General features: G+C 39.3%; 1 protein-coding gene across 1 annotated transcript in view; it reads left to right on the top strand.

Annotated features, from left to right (window-relative positions):
- Window positions 515-17,478, top strand: part of SPAG6 (sperm associated antigen 6) — a 75,521-nt gene continuing 58,557 nt past the window's right edge. The window contains exons 1-2 of the mRNA NM_001159312.1: window positions 515-683; window positions 768-863. Of these exons, the coding sequence (NP_001152784.1) occupies window positions 659-683; window positions 768-863 (121 nt within the window). The 5' untranslated portion in view covers window positions 515-658. The remainder of the gene's footprint in view (window positions 684-767; window positions 864-17,478) is intronic.

The raw sequence follows: 17,478 nt of genomic DNA, 5'->3' as shown, positions 1-17,478 counted from the left end.
TATAGTATGAACGTACTTGTCTTGACCCTCCAGGAATCCTGAAGCCTGAAATGCCAGGTATATAAAAGCTGGACTAAAGGGGGAAATATTTGGTTTTCAATTTGCACTGACAGTAATGTATTTCTCAGATTACACAATGTCACATGTGGGATTTTTCTCCACTATCAAAGCCTAGGTGACTCCATCGCCGCACTTTGCTGTCTCGCGCACTTGAACCGGGTTTTCTGGGCGCGCGGGGCTCCCCCCGGACCTGCCGCAGTCAGGAAACTACGCGGGTCTGGGTTGGGTTTTGAAGCTCCCGACCTCCAGGCGGATGCCTGTACCTTCAGGGTGGTGACCCTCGACGGCGCGCGGCTCCCGCTCTGGCCGGGCGAGTGCCGCACGTATGGGAGCCCGGCACGCAGAGTCCCATCCTGGCTGCCGACGGCTCGGGGCTCGAGGGCACCGCGCCGTGACGTCACGCCCGGACCTGCCGTTGCCGCGAAACGGCCGCGTTCCGGTTCCGGTCGGTTGCCCGGAGACGCGGGTACACAGAGAGAACCGGCTCCCGTCGGAGGCCGAGTGGTCGCCGCGGTCGCCCCCTCCGCGAAGTCACAGGCCGGGAGCAGACGACCCGCGTCACCGCCGAGCCGGTGGCCGGCGCCGAACCGCGGGCGCCATGAGTCAGAGGCAAGTGCTGCAAGGTAGGCCCGGGCGCCCCGACGGGTGGCGGCGGGTCCCCGGGGGACAGCGGGCGGCGGCGCGCTCCAGCGTGTCTCTCCCCGCAGTGTTTGAGCAGTATCAGAAAGCGCGGACCCAGTTCGTGCAGATGGTGGCAGAGCTGGCGACCAGACCCCAGAACATCGAGACGCTGCAGAATGCCGGTGAGCCCTCACCCCGAACCCGCGTTGCTCCGCGCCCCTGGCCTCGCCGGTCGCCCCGCATCCCTGGGTCCCTCGGCTTCGCCCCGCACATCCAGCCCCTAGTCACCCCGGGCTCCCTCACCCTGTATCCCTGGCTCCTCGTCTCCCAGTGCCCCCTGGCCTAGCCTAGACCCTGGTTCCCGTCGCCCGGCTCCCCTGCCGGCTGAGATGTTGCGGAGCGGAAGGATGGGGATGGGAGAATCGGCGTCCCTAAATTCCTCCAGTCCACCTCAGAGGCTGTAGAAGTGTTTGGTCTCTTTAGCGGATCTTTGCGGATGTAGTTTCCAGATTGGTGTGAGAGGGGGGCCGACGCCCCTATTTCCTTCTTTATCGCAACCAGGCAAATATCAGAAAGTCAAGACCTTAAGAATTGCCTGGAAGTTATTTTGCGTGAATGCGAATCTATCCTAATCAGATCCGTTTTATCCTAATGCCCTGCCTTTAATCACCTTTGACTTGACTTTGTCACCCTAAAGGAATTTCAGGGTGGTTGACACGTTATTTCTCGCCTTGCATTAGTGAAAGAGCAAAGATATGCTTGAGTATATTTTCCAAGATGTTCAAAGTAGGCTGAGACCTAGCTTTGAGAAATCCTTATGGTGCTGTTATTCCTCCTCTCAGTTCATAGTCATGTAGACTCTATAGGGAGAGGAAGAGTGTATGTGTATGTGTTTTTGTGTTTTGTTTGTTATCTTTTAACATAAACAGAGAAGATGATGGTGGAACCCCCCCACCTCTTGTCTGTCTCTCCAGATTCCACCACCATCTGAAGGTAGTATTTTATCGCTGTGTCATGACAAATCTTCAATTTATAGGACGTGATCTTTAAAACTCATGTAAATGAATGTGAAATTAGAAGAAAATTAAGAACATATTTTCAGGGCAGGAATGTTTAGACATAATGTTTTTTCTGGGTTTCTTTAAGGGGAATTATTACTGTGCCTAGATGGTAATTTCTTTTGTCACTGGGAGGGATTCTGGTGTGTATTCACTGCATATTTTTATTTGGGGGGTATATTTAAAACAAAGTATTTTATAATCATTTCAGAAACTTAATTTTGAGATAATTGTAGATTCACATGCAGTGGTAAGAAATAAGAAAGAGATCTCATGTACCTCAAAACTGTAGTATGATATCACAACCAGAATATTGACATTGATAAAAATCCATCAGTTTTTTGTTTTCCCCACTTTTACTTGTACTTTAAGTGTGTGTGTGTTTATTTCTATACAATTTTGTATTGTTGCATACCCATCACCACTGTAGTCAAGATACTTTTATCACCACAAAGATCCCTTGTGATATCTTTTTATAAGCACACCTACTTCTTTCTTGTCCCTAACCCTGGGCAGCCACTAATCTGTTCTCCATTTTGAAATTTTCAAAGTTGATTATCTTTTGTTCTACAGTTGTTTCACATGGATTAGTTTTCTTCTGCATGTGTGTGTGTTGTGTGTGTGCGCTTGTGTGCATGCCTGTATGCTCAAAGTTCCCAGAAGAGTGCTGACACACAGTGTTTTACATACACTATTTAAACTTTATTAGTAAGTATTACATTTTTTGAATGCACTTATTTTTTAGATTTTTTTCCCCTTTCTGTCCTGCTCAATGGTCTTTGTGAATGGACTCTTGCTATTTATAAATATTTAATTTTCTGGACGGTATATATACAGTTAAAATAAAACATGTTTTTTTAAAAAAAAGGGAAATTGGTGTTCTTTTAGAAATTTGATACTAAAATAAAACATACAGATAAAACTTAAAATACAGAATATCATGTTTTAGTGTAATAGTGACAAATTATCTCTTCCCATAGGTGTACAATGTAGAATATATTATAGAATTTAATCAATCCAAACAGGCTAAGTCATCATCAAAGTATAAGTGATTTAGATATGACATTCTTAAATAGCCACCTATTTCCAGTTTGTCTGGATTATGAAGGAATGGGAAAGAAAAGGTATATAACTTAATGTTTTGAAATTGTCTGCACTTGACTCATATCTTGATCAAATTGTAATATTTTCCTTTTCCCCGAGGAACTTATTTTGACATATTTGATGTTATTTAAGTTCAACTTGAGCACCCTTTTCATAACTTTAAATAGAGAGAATATTTCAATATATTATTCTTTTAATTAAAAAAAAACCTGTAAGCTTTGTTATGAAACCTTCTGTTAATAGTCAATTTAACCACTCATATGGTTTATTATTTTTTTTAAATCACCATGGATTTAAAAATGCTTTTGAATGAGCCTAATGTGTGTACATATATTATATATTTTAATCAAGCTTTTTTTTTAAATGACTTCATTTTGGTAGTATAAGATACCAATACATTTTATTCCTGACTTTGACATAACTGTCCATATACCTTGAAGGGTTTTGTTTTATTTTCATACTTTTCTCCCCTAATAAACTATTTAAATAAATATGTATCATGGGTCCAAAATAATGTAAAAAAAATTCCATATAGACATCATGATAAATCAGTAGTTCACTTGTTAGGAATTTTTAAATTCAGTGTGGAAGGAATCTTAAAGATGAAAATTATCAACGGAATTTTATTTCAATTTAAAATCTCTGATCTTTTTCATTGTGTTTTTGATGTGCTAATGACAGTTTTTACTTTATTAAATATGTCCAACATAATTTAAAGCAAAAACAAAGTGTTGCAAATTATCTTCTTCAGTGTATTTGGACAAAAATAAGTGAGTTCTAATCAAAATTGTTACTAGAAAGAGCTGTGTGCAATGTATCTGTAACCTAAGTTGTTTTTTTCTCATTGAGAGTTCGTTTCTTCTAAATCAAAAGAATATACATGATAACATTAAAAAGTTTCATGTTTGTTATAAAATCTCTTTATGCATCCTCAGACTCTATGTGTTTGAGCCATGTCTTGCAGCTATTTAAAGATGAATTTGGATACTTCCTTTCTTTGAATAATTAGTAACATATGACTGCAGTGGTAGAGATAATACATCATTACTTGTACCAACTGTGGAATTTCAGCAATTGCAGGTGATTGTTATAAAATATAAGAAAGGTGTTTTCTAGTATATTGGAGTACCAGGCCACTCTTAGGTTGTTTTGGAGGTTTTTAAAATAAGCTAATAAAAGCTCCAAGAACATGATTTTAAAACTGCCTAGCCACATAAACCTCTGAAGCAGCTTTTTATATAAGAAAAGTGGGGATAAAGTTTAAAATAATACTTTGTAATGTATTTCTTATAACCTATAGCCAAACAATAAACATGGAAAATCAGTTGTTTTCAGTTCATTTTCAGAAGTGTAGGAATAGAAAAGTTTGACTGACACTTTATGCAACTAATTTGGTTTACAATTCAAGAAAATAAGTAATATATGTTGACATAAAATTATTTGAAATTACATGTATCTGGAGCAGGGTGAAAATCTTTAGATTAATGATCTAGCACTTCAGTTAATAGCTATGAGAAGGAAAAACCTCTTAAGCATTTATGGTGTATTTAAAATATAACATGGGAGGTATATGCACCATGATTCTCCTATAAGAACTACTGGTCCCAAGAATATTAGGACCGCAAAGTTAATTAATAAAGCAATTTAAAAAAACTTAACCAATTATGCTATTTAAATTTGATGTATTTTGTCAATATAAAAAAGTCTTGTTGTGACTGTATGATAATTAATTCAAAGCACTTTTTTTAAGGATAGGGATAAAGTTTGTTTTTTAACACATACTTAAGTGGAAAATATTCCAGGGAATATTAAAAATTCAGAACTTGTATGTACCTAACAATATGTCCTAAAAACAAGATTTTTCAGAATTTTATTGTGTTCCAAATTATTGTTCCTATAAGGACATTTATCTGTTTTGTTATCTAAGCATTGGTACCTAGGTAGAAAATAATACAACCAGGACTAGAATCTCACTGTTTGCTTAGGAAAAGCTGAATGATTAAAAAGAAAAATCCAAATTATAGATGAACCTGAAAGTGTGGGTTTTTGGAATGGCAAGTTTGTGGGTTAAATTTTAATGTCACAGATTAAAAGTTTTTGAAAAGTAGGAGTTTCCATTGTGGCACAGCAGAAACGAATCCAACTAGGATCCATAAGGACTCTGGTTCCATCCCTAGCCTCGCTCCGTGGATTAAGGATCTGGCGTTGCTGTGAGCTGTGGTGTAGGTCAAAGACCTGGCTCAGATCTGGCATTGCAGTGGCTGTGGCATAGGCCAGCAGCTATAGCTCTGAGTGAACCCCTAGCCTGGGAACCTCCATATGCTGCAGGTATGGCTCTAAAAAGCAAAAAAAGAAAAAAAAAAGTTTTTGAAAATGTATTTGTTTCCTAAAAACACTTTGCATTTGGATGTTTTTCCAAGGCCTTTGCTCCTCTGACTTGAACCTTTTCCTACATTTCTTTGCCTGCTGAATTTCTGCTTGTTCCTCATGGCTCTGGGTAGATGTTGATTCCTCAGGGAAACCGTCCTTGAGGCTCACAATGAGTTGAGTCTTTTGATTTAACTTTCTTTGATTCTAATATTTCCTTTTCATAGTCCTTATCACGATTGTAATGACTTAGTTTCTGCTTTCTCAGCTAATGAAAACTCCATGCCTAGCATAATGCTTGGATAGAGCAGATGTTCAACATGTTAAAGGAACATGAAGGAAGGAGTAAATATTTGTGTGTTTTCACATCTCTTAAAAGTTAGATTTTTCTCACAGCTTGGTTTGTTACAGTGGGTATCTTCTTCAGTGTGGTTTAAGCCCAAAGAAGGTTGGAGAATTGCCCTTATCACAAAGTGAGTTAGTTCCCAAACTGGGACTGGAATCTGTTTCTTTTTTTTTTTTTTCTTTTTTCTTTTTTCATCTTTTTGCCATTTCTTGGGCCGTTCCCCCGGCATATGGAGGTTCCCAGGCTAGGGGTCCATTCGGAGCTGTAGTCGCTGGCCTACACCAGAGCCACAGCAATGCGGGATCTGAGCCATGTCTGCAACCTACACCACAGCTCACGGCAACACCGGATCCTTAACCCAGTGAGCAAGGCCAGGGATCGAACCTGCAACCTCATGGTTCTTAGTCGGATTTATTAACCACTGAGCCACGGCGGGAACTCCTGGAATCTGTTTCTTAATTGCTGTCTGACCTTGTGCTCTCTCTGTGTTCCCTCAGAGGTTTTAGGACACTATTCCTAGATGTTCTAGGAGTTTGAATAAACCTCAATGTTAACTGTAACATCAAGTCATCTGTTTAGGCCTTTGGGTACCAATGACTGTCCAGCAATTGTGCGTAAGTGCCTTCAAGGTCTGCCGGAGCGCCACTACGAGGTACTGAGTGGCAGCCTGGTGCAGAGGACTCATTTTGATACGCCTGGAGCTTTGAGGGAGGGAAAGTTGTATTTAGGGCTTAAATTGGCCTCAGAGCTCTAAAAACCTTTTGGCTTCCTCTGGCTTCTAAGAAAAAGCCTTATCAAACCAGAAAGTCTTTAAAAGCACCTGGGGAAAGCATGTAATGCTTTGGAAGTTGCGAACCAGGAGAGTACTTGAGAGCTCCTGGACTGAAACTCGCCGTTATCAGGAGGAGTGCTGCGGAGACTTGGTCAGAGCCTGGGGTGGCTGACTGCCTGCTCTCCTGGGCTTTTCGAGAACATGTGAGCTAGAGCACAGTGAAGAGGGAAGCCCTTAATATTGGTTGGTTGATTGACATGAGTGTGTACTTGACACTTCTCTTTGTTCTTTATTTACTCACACTTTGTGTAAAGGACTTTTTTTCTGTGTTCATCAGGGGCAGAACTTTGGGATTTCTATTGAGTAGATGTACTGGCCCTAGAAGAAATTCAGGGTGTACCTTGAGATAAAAATTGGCCTTGCCTGGTAGTGGGTGGGATGGTCCATCTGAACACGTCGGATTTTCCTAGTCTTCAAAGTGAAATACTGGATTTTCCATACACCCCAGGTTTTCTTTTATAAGGGTGGCTCAATTTTAAATTTATTGTTTATTAAAGTTCTGTTAAAAATCTAGGTGGAAACAAGTAATGTATGTGTGCATGTGTCTCCAAAGGAAGTTATCTCTCTCCACATTTCTGTATGTTCTCAGGTCCATCTCTTTGTCAAATTAGAATCACTCTTGAATTATATACATACACTAGATTATGTCAGTTTTCCATAGAAATGTTTTTGTAGAATTAGTCTAATAATATACGTGTGTGTGTGTGTGTGTGTGTGTGTGTGTGTGTGTGTGTGAGGGTTTATTTAAAAATAGACACAGAGTTCCTGCTATTAGCACAGTGGGTTAAGGATCTGGTGTTGCCCCAGCTGTGGTGTAAGTCACAACTGCAGTTCGGATTCAGTCCTTGGCCTGGGAACTTCCATATGCCATGGGTATAGCCGCAAAAGAAAAAAAAAAAAACATACTTAGACTTTCCTGTAACTTTTAAAATCATTGAAGGTATTGTCCATTTTGTTGTTAAGTTTTAAAATATAAAGATACACTCTTTATTTTTTTTTCTTTTTACACCTAAACCTGTGGCATATGGAATTTCTCAGGCTAGGGGTCGAATCAGAGCTGCAGCTGCCAGCCTATGCCACAGCCACAGCAACACCAGGTCTGAGTTACACCTTCGGCCTACACCACAGCTTGTGGTAATGCTGGATCCTTAACCCTCTGAGTGAGGCCAGGGATGGAATCCACATCCTCACAGACACTTGGAGCCCAGTAGGAACTCCAAGGTAGACTCTTATTCAACCAGACTTTATCAACTATTACGTGTCAAGCCGGGCCTAGATGTGATTTCAGGAAAAAAACAAGGACGAACAACAACAACAACAACAAAAAACTTGTTCCTGCTTCCTTTTGTTTCACAAAGTGGTTCTGTTTTTACTTTTGCTAACACAAAATTCAGTGCTGCATTCAGAGTTCAATTGTAGCAACTATCCCTAAAGTATGTTTCTGACTCAAAAAAAAAAGAAAAAAAAAAAACCTAGCCCCTCTCTCCACATATGGCTCTTAATTATTATCTTTGTGTCCATTTGTTTTATTTACTTTTATTTAAAAATTTTATTACAGTTGATTTACAGTGTAGTGTCAGTTTCTGCTATATGGCAAAGTGACTCAGTTATACATACATACATTCTTTTTCTCATATTGTCCTCCAGCATGTTCCATCACAAGGGATTGGATATACTTCCCTGTGCTATACAGCAGGTGTGTCCATATCTTTTAGAGTGTCTTGAAAATATTTAAGGTAGGTAGAGTATGAATAAAACAAAAAACTTTGTCTAAAGATAGATTTTTGAACTGATTGCTCTCAAAACTTTCCTCTTCAAATATTGCCCATGAAATCCCTTGGAGCAGGCAACCCTTTTAGAATCCGAGCCGCGCCTACAACCTACACCACAGTTCATGGCAACCAGATCCTTAACCCGCTGAGCAAGGCCAGGAATCGAACCCGCAACCTCATGGTTCCTAGTTGGATTCGTTAACCACTGCACCACGACAGGAACTCCAGGCAACCCTTTTAGAACTGTCCTCTCTATTCCCTGTACTAACTCCATTGCCAGACATTCCATCTTCTCCAGGAAGATGGGTGTAATAGGTATATATTGTAAAAGAGAAGATAGGACTAATTTAAAATTTTCAGCTATCTAGAAGACTTTTACATTAAAATAGAATTATATTTATGTGGGATGATTTTAGGTGAGAGGGTAGTTTAAATGACTCATGTGAGTTTCTTAAACCTCTATGAAATTATGATAATAGTGACATTTATGTACCTGACCTTATGTTCCCCCCAAAAATAAATGTGACCATGTATTATCCATTTTGATATTTTAACTAAAATTTACCTGAAAAGAGAAAACTGCACATTAATTTTCACAGTTTATTCACTTATCATTCAACAAACATTTACTGAGTGTAATGCAAGTGGCAGATGCATGCTTACATGCTGATCATGCAAAAATAGAAGGCATAGACTTTGCCCTTAAAGAGCTTATTTGCTAGTGGAGAGAGATATAAATGAACAAAATGCTTTTTGATAAGTGTCTAATATAGAGACATACATAAAAACATAGGAAGGTCGTCACACCAAGCTTTAGGAATGAGGGGTGCTGGTCATAGGAGACTTCTAGGAGGAGATAACTGGCTGAATTGTTTCTACGAGTTTGGTAGATGAAGGGGGAGAGGGAGACTGCATTTTGGTAAAGGGAACATTATGTGTAAAGGTAAAGAGGCCAGAGCAAAGGTGGTCCTCCTTAGAAAAGGCAGTTATTTTGGTATGACTGGACCTTCTGGGGGTGAGGGGGATGGTTAACAGGACAAGAAAGAGGAGGGTCAGTGGCTGGAGAGGAAAATAGGCCTAATTATGAAGGACTTCATCTGAAGTTTGGATTAATCCTGAAATTGATAGAAAACCATTGGAAAAAATCAATTAGAGGGATGAAGGGATCCATTTGGTGTTATAGGGAGATGATTTTCACAGTGGTATGGGGAAGAGATTGGAGGGGATTGAGATAGGATCAGGAAGACCAGGTGCCCATTTTTGCTACAGCAGCTATGCTGGATAAGGGCTCTGCAGGACTTGTGACTTAATGGGAGGAGGGGGACAGGGGCAGGTGAGGAGAGAGCATGACTCCAAAATGACTCCTAGGAAAACTAATTCAAAAGATACATGCACCTCAGTGTTCATAGAAGCACTTTTTTTTTATGATAGCCAAGATATGGAAGCACCCTAAATGTTCAGCAACAGAGGAATAGAAGATATGGTCTGTATACAATGGAATACTACTCAGGCATAAAAAAGAATGAAATAATGCCATTTGCAGCAACATGGATAGATCTAGAAATGATCATACTAAGAAAGTCAGAAAGAGAAAGACAAATACCATATAATATCACTTATATGTGGATTCTAAAATATGACACAAATGAACTGATTTTCAAAACAGAAGCAGGCTCAAACCTAGAAAACAAATTTATGATTATCAAAGGGGTGGGGGAGGAATAAATTAGGAGTTTGGGATTAGTAGATACTAACTGCTTTTTGTAAAATAGATAAATAATATCCTACTGTATAGGACAAGGAACTATATTCAATATAATATCCTTTAATAAACCATATGGAAAAGAATATGAAAAATAGTATATATGTATAATTCAATCACTGTTCTGCACACCAGAAACTAACACAACCTTGTAAATTATACTTCAATTACAAAAAATTTTTTAAAAAGAAGTTATTACAGAACTCCATCTGGCAGAGAGCCCAGTACAGTGTGGGTGCTCAATAAATGTTGAGTCAACTTCGGAAGGGCAAAAGCATGAAGGACTGCCTGAGGAAAGGTAGGATTTTATGCTTTGGCGATAAAATGACTTTTAGAAAATCAGGAGTTCCCATCGTGGTGCAGTGGTTGACAAATCCGACTAGGAACCATGAGGTTTCTGGTTCGATCCCTGGCCTTGCTCAGTGGGTTAAGGATCCAGCATTGCCGTGAGCTGTGGTGTAGGTTGCAGATGCGGCTTGGATCCCAAGTTGCTGTGGCTCTGGTGTAGGCCGGTGGCTACAGCTCTGATTAGACCCCTAGCCTGGGAACCTCCATATGCTGCAGAAGTGGCCCTAGAAAAGGCAAAAAGACAAAAAGACAAAAAAACAAAACCAAAGAAAATCAAACAAAATGACTCCAAGGCTTCTGGTTACTTAGGCAAATAAGCAGTATCATTAACAGAGATGGGATACAGCAGCAGAGGGACGAGGTGGTTTCACTCTGTAACGGTGTGAGTTTGAAGTGTGTCTGGGAGATCTGTGTGCCACTGACTATGGTAAGAAGTTTGGATATTTAGGGCTCTGGAGCTCAGGAGAGAGATCTTAGCTGAAAATAAAAGCTTGGATATGTGAAACTTAAATATTCATTTGAAAACTAAAAGCCCATTTTGTATCTCTTCATATAATTATAAACGTAAGTTCTAATCATATAAGTATCATGTTAAGTTGAACTTGCCATAACTTTTATGCTCTACATACTCAGTTTAAAGCTCTCATGTAGGACAGATGGTGGTGGCTGTGACCTAGTCAAGAGTCAGAGTTGCACTGGCCAGATGAATGGAATTTTGGTTTAATACAGTAATCAGGGAAGAGACCTACAATAATGTTAATGGCAGAATAATATGACTTCAACAGATGGTGTGCCTTCTAAACCTGGCACAGGGGCCAGTTTTCACTGGTAAATGGGCTGATTGACACTGGGGATGAGAAACAGGAGGGCATGGACCTTGGAGATAGCATCCACCTCTAGGATTGTAATGAGGATCTGTGGGTTAATACTTGTAAATTGGGCGGGGGCTGGGGAGTACCTGACCCTTGGTAAAAGCTCTATAAGTGTATGTTAAATAAGTAAATAAATACATCCTGTGCTTCCTTGCCCTCCTAGTAGAATTACTAGCTGCCAGTGAGAAAGTCTTTGTCTCATCTTCCTGTCACCCCTCCCCACTCAACAATGATATGTCAGGTGTGGTGGCCTTTCACTCACAAATGACTGAAATAACAGCGAATCGCCAAACAAAATTCAGAGGATACTATAGATAATGAGAATAAATTTAAAAGGAGAAACTAGATTACTCTTGATCATAAGAGTTTCTTCCATTATGTACCCTTACAATTGAATTTTACGTTAAAAAGACTGTACAGGAGTTCCCGTCGTGGCGCAGTGGTTAACGAATCCGACTAGGAACCATCAGGTTGCGGGTTCGGTCCCTGCCCCTGCTCAGTGGGTTAACGATCCGGCGTTGCCGTGAGCTGTGGTGTAGGTTGCAGACGCGGCTTGGATCCCGCATTGCTGTGGCTCTGGCGTAGGCTGGTGGCTACAGCTCCGATTGGACCCCTAGCCTGGGAACCTCCATATGCCGGGGGAGCGGCCCAAGAAGTGGCAAAAAGACAAAAAGACCAAAAAATACATAAATAAATAAATAAATAAATAAATAAAAGACTATACATACATTTTGTGATTCATTCTGACCCTTTAAATAAGTTATAAGGCTTTTTGTTGTAAGGGATATAACATCGAAAATCATAATTGACTTTATAGTTATGGCAGTGAAAAAGTGTTTCACAGAAAACAAGACAAATAGGTATGTGATGCCAACATTTATTAATTATTAATCAGATGAAGGCGTAGTGGCCAGAGGTATATAATCATAGAGGCTGAAGGAAATCAGATCAGAGCCTGAAAATTCTTACTTTAAAAAAAAAAAAATCAAGGGAGGAATACAAATATTTTCAAGTGACAAAAGTCCAGTTAAGGAAAATTAGAACATGCCTTAAAACTCATCAGTGTCATAAAACTTGCTTCAGTATAAATATAGACATGTAAATAACTTATTATAGAAGTAGAACAAATAAAGTCACAGTAAAGCTGTTAAGTTTAATTGAAGTTACTCTGAAATAGGAGAGTAGGTAGTGCTTTTACTATTAAGTAAAATCAGTGAAGATGGTGGTTTCCAGAATCAAGACCCCAGAGTGTTTCAATGAAAGTTAGATGTGGAGTTCCCATCATGGCTCAGTGGTAATGAACCCAATATCCATGAGGATACAGGTTCAATCCCTGGCCTTGCTTGGTGGGTTAAGCTGTGAGCTGTGGTATAGGTCGAACAGGAGGCTCAGATCCCACATTACTGTGGCTGTGTCTGTGGCCTAGGCCAGCAGCTACAGCTCTGATTCACCCCCTGGCCTGGGAACTTCCATATGCCAATGGGCGAGGCCCTAAAAAGACAAAAATGAAAATAAAAATAGAAAATAAAAGTTGTGTGTTCAGGACTGTGTTAGGTAATTTGAGAAATAGAAAAAAGTATAAAACATAAACACTGCTCTAGAGATGTTTTTTATTATTATACTGAGGAGTTAAGACATTTAGTTTTATAAAACAGGCTAGGGAACCACATAAAAATCAAGGATGGCCTCTGTGCTTTGCACAACTTCGGGAGGGCCGTTTATATCATGATCTATGTGAATGGTATCCCCTGGATTTGTGCAGTCCACAGCCTGCCCAGCTATACATTGTGGACCTGGGAATTGTTCAGCCTTTATTTTCATTTATTTACTTCACTGAGAGTGAGTGGTGCAAACAATAAATCTCCCCATGGCTTCCCGTTTCACTTAGAACAACATCTCAGAGTCTTAATTTGACCTATAGCCAAATTCTCTCTGGTCCCAAGTGATCTCTCCAGCTGTGTCTCTTGCCACATTACTCCTCCCACTTTAGGGCTGAGACCAGTATGATTTATCATGGCTTCGTCAACAGTCTACAACAATCATGCATCCCTTGTCCAAGGCAGAAACTTAGAAGTACCACGGTTTCCTCCCTCTTCTTCACAATAATCAGTTTATCTCCTAAATATCTCCTTAAATCTTTCACATTTCTCTTTTCCTTTCCCCATTATTCCTCTCCCACTGTCTTCACATCTGGCCTAGGTTCCTACAATAGCTTCCTAAGTGGTCTTCCTGCCTCCCATCTCCTCTCTTTTCATCCTTTCTCCCCAGTGTAAACAGAGTGATCCTTCTTTACAAAGTGCAAATTTTGTCTGTCACTGCATTGACATTATTGCTCAGATTGAATTCAAAATACTTAAAATAGTTCATTGGACCCTTCAGGACTTATGTCTCTGTTAATCTCAGCCATCATTCTCCAACACCTTTCTCCTCTCTTGTACTGTTAGTCAAACTGCATTCTCAGTTTTGTCAGCATATCAAACTCTTTTTGGTTCTGAGCTTCATTTATGTGGTTCCTTCTGGTTGGAGGACTCTACGTCCTGCGCCCTCCACTCCCTGCAATTTTTTCAGCAGATGATCTGCCTGAGAACCTTCAGATCTCAATTTAGATGTCAGTTGCCTTCCCTCTGACACTCAAAGCCTGGGTTAGGTGCTCTGCTCTGTGTTTGCAGAGCATCCTCTACTCCTTTCGTTGCACACATTGTAATGTGTGTGTTTATCTCTCATGATGCCTTTATGAGTTCCTTGAGGTCAGGGACAATTGTGTTTTAACACCTTGTATATTCTTGTATAGATATTTCTTAAATGAATAGTATAGGAGTTCCCGTCGTGGCATAGTGGTTAACGAATCCGACTAGGAACCCTGAGGTTGTGGGTTCGGTCCCTGCCCTTGCTCAGTGGGTTAACTATCCAGCATTGCCGTGAGCTGTGGTGTAGGTTGCAGATGCGGCTCGGATCCAGCGTTGCTGTGGCTCTGGCGTAGGCCAGTGGCTACAGCTCCGATTCAACCCCTAGCCTGGGAACCTCCATATGCCGCTGGAGCGCCCCAAGAAATAGCAAAAAAAAAAAAAAAGAATAGTTTATAAATTATTCATTCCATAGTAATTCTAAAATATATGGTAGAAAAACTCAATCTACGGGCCATGCAACATAAATATTTCTTCATTACCATAGAAGGTATTGATTAAATAATGTCATATATGTTAATAATGGGAGTTCCCGTTGTAGCTCAGCGACTAGTATCCATGAGGATGCAGGTTCAATCCCTGGCCTCGCTCAGTGGGTTAAGGATCTACACCTGTGGTGTAGATTGCAGATGTGGCTTGGATCCTGTGTTGCTGTGGCTGTGATGTAGGCTGGCAGCTGCAGCTCTCATTCAACCTATAGCCTGGGAATCTCCATATGTGGTGGGTGCAGCCCTAAAAAGCAAATAATAATAATGATACTAATAATAAATAAAAATGCATTAATAATAAAATGTTGATGAAAAATATGGTCAATATAGGAAATTGATTCCTTTAGAGCACTTTTATTTATCAAGCACTTATTGGTATTTATTTTGTCCCAACTAATCTTTCTAGCACTTTAGAAATCTTAACTCATTTTATCTCACAACAACTTTCTGAGGTAGTCCTAGAATTTGTCACCATTTTACATATAAGGAAATTGAGACAGAGTGATGTTGAGTAATTTCACTGAGGCCCACAGCCAGGAAGTGGCAGAGTCCAGATTTCAACCTAGTAATCTCCCTCCAGGTACATGCTATTAACTACCTCAGTTTGTTATCTCTCAGCATAGGCAGTCATATAACAAGTAGGGCAAGATTCTTTCTATTGCTAAAGCATGACATTTCTTTTATATTTTAATTGGACCCCAACAGCATGCCTGAGTAACACTGATGGTCCAAAGTGAATTCTTGGCTGTGTATTAGTTAATTGTATGAAGAAATCACTTATTCCAAAACTTAAATGAATGATAGTAGCAGTTTCATAGTAAATGAATATATGTAATTTCATTTTATTTTAAAAATCTTTTTATTATACTTGATTTACAGTGTTCTGTTAATTTCTGCTGTATAGCAAAGTGACCCAGTTATACACATATATACATTCTTTTTTTTACATTATCCTCCATCATGGTCCATCACAAGTGACTAGATATAGTTCCTTGTGCTATAGGAAGATCTCATTGCTTATCCACTCCAAATGCAATAGTTTACATCTACTAACCCCAAACTCCCAGTCCATCTCACTACCTTCCTGTCCCTCTCCCCTCGGCAACCACAAGTCTGTTCTCCAAGTCCATGAATTTCTTTTCTGTAGATAGGTTCATTTGTGCCATATATTAGATTCCAGATATAAGTGAAATCATAAGGTATTTGTCTTTCTCTTTCAGACTGACTTCACTCAGTATGAGAGTCTCTGGTTCCATCCATATTGCTGCAAATGGCATTATTTTTTTTACAGCGAGCAGTACTCCATTGTCTATATGTACCACATCTTCTTAATCCAATCATCTATCAATGGACATTTAGGTTGCTTCCATGTCTTGGCTATTGTGAATAGCGCTGCTGCAAACATATGGGTGCATGTATCTTTTTCCATGAAAGATTTGTCTGGATATATGCCCAGGAGGGGGATTGCTGGATCATATGGTAGTTCTATATTTAGTTTTCTGAGGTACCTCCATACTGTTTTCCATAATGGCTGTACCAATTTACATTCCCACCCGCAGTGTAGGAGGGTTCCCTTTTCTCCACACCCTCTGCAGCATTTGTTATTTGTAGACTTACTAATGATAACCATTCTGACCTGTGTGAAGTGGTACCTCACTGTAGTTTTGACTGGCTTTTCTCTGATAATTAGTGATGTTGAGCATTTTTTCATGTGCCTGTTGACTATCCATATGTTTTCTTTGGAGAAATGTCTATTCGGGTCTTTTGCCCATTTCTCAGCTTTTTTTTTTTTTTTTTTTTTTTTTCTTCTTTTTTTACTGTTGAGTTGTATGAGTTGTTGTATATTTTGGAGATTAAGCCCTCGTTGCATAATTCGAAAGTATTTTCTCCCATTCCATAGGTTGCCTTCGTTTGTTTTTTTAATGTTTTCCTTTCCTTAAGCTTCTAAGTTTGATTAGGACTCATTGGTTTATTTTTGTTTTTACTTCTATTGTTTTGGGAAACTGACCTAATAAAACATTTGTACCATGAATGTCAATAATAATTTTAGATTAAACATTGTTGGAGTTTAAAATTTTAAGGGCTTTGTAAAATGTATAATAATAAATCTTTATCTTTTTATGTTTGCGGTAATTTTGAATAAAATTAGAATGTATAAATATATATAGTAGAAATCACTTCATTTAAGTTTAAAAAAACAAAGAGGGACATCAAAGTACATTATCAGGAGAGTGAAAAGACAGCTCGCAGAATGGGAGAAAATAACTTGCAAAGCATATATTTGATAAGAGCTTAATATTCAGAAAATGTAAAGAGCTACAAATACCACCAACAAAAAAATCCACTTCAAAAATGGGCTGAAGATTTAAATCGGTTATATTTCTCCAAAGAAGATAAAACAAATAGGCAATAAACACATGAAAAATAGCTCAGGATCACCAGCCATTTGGAAAATGCAAGTCAAACCACACTGAGATGCCCCTTCACACACATTAGGGTGGCTATGATAAACCGTGACAACACAGTGTAATATTGGTGAGGATGTGGAGAAATTGGAACTCATGTATTGCTGGTGGAAATGCAAAATGGTGTTGCCACTATGGAAATTGTTTGAGAGTTCTCAAAAAGTTAAACATAGAATTACCACTGGTATAGCAATTACACTCCCAGGTATATACTCAAGAGAATTGACAGCAAGGACTCAGATGGATACTTGCACACCAGTGTTCACAGAGGCGTTATTCACAATAGGCCAAAGGTGGAAAGAACCCAGTCTACCAGCACATGACTAGACAAACAAAATATATATATTCACAATGGGATATTACTCAATCTTAGAAAAGGAATGAAATTTTGATACATGCTACAATATGGATGAACCTTAAAAACACTATGCTAGGTGAAAGAAACCAGACAAAAAAGGACAAATATTGTATGATTCCACTTATATGAAGTATCAAAATAGGCAAAGTTACAGAGACATAAACTATCACAGGCTAGGAGTAGGGGAAATAGGAAGTTATTGTTTAATTGGGATAGAGTGGCTGTTAGGAATGAAGAGTAAGTTCTGGAAATGATAATAGCGAGGGCTGCACAACATTGTGACAGTACTTAATGTTATTGAAAATGTATACTTAAAAAGGTTAAAATGGTCAATTTAATGT

Source organism: Sus scrofa, chromosome 10 (assembly GCF_000003025.6).
Source record: "Sus scrofa isolate TJ Tabasco breed Duroc chromosome 10, Sscrofa11.1, whole genome shotgun sequence".
Lineage (NCBI taxonomy): Eukaryota > Metazoa > Chordata > Mammalia > Artiodactyla > Suidae > Sus > Sus scrofa.
The sequence above is the reverse complement of the archived record's forward strand: the minus strand, read 5'-3'. Positions and strand labels throughout refer to the sequence as shown.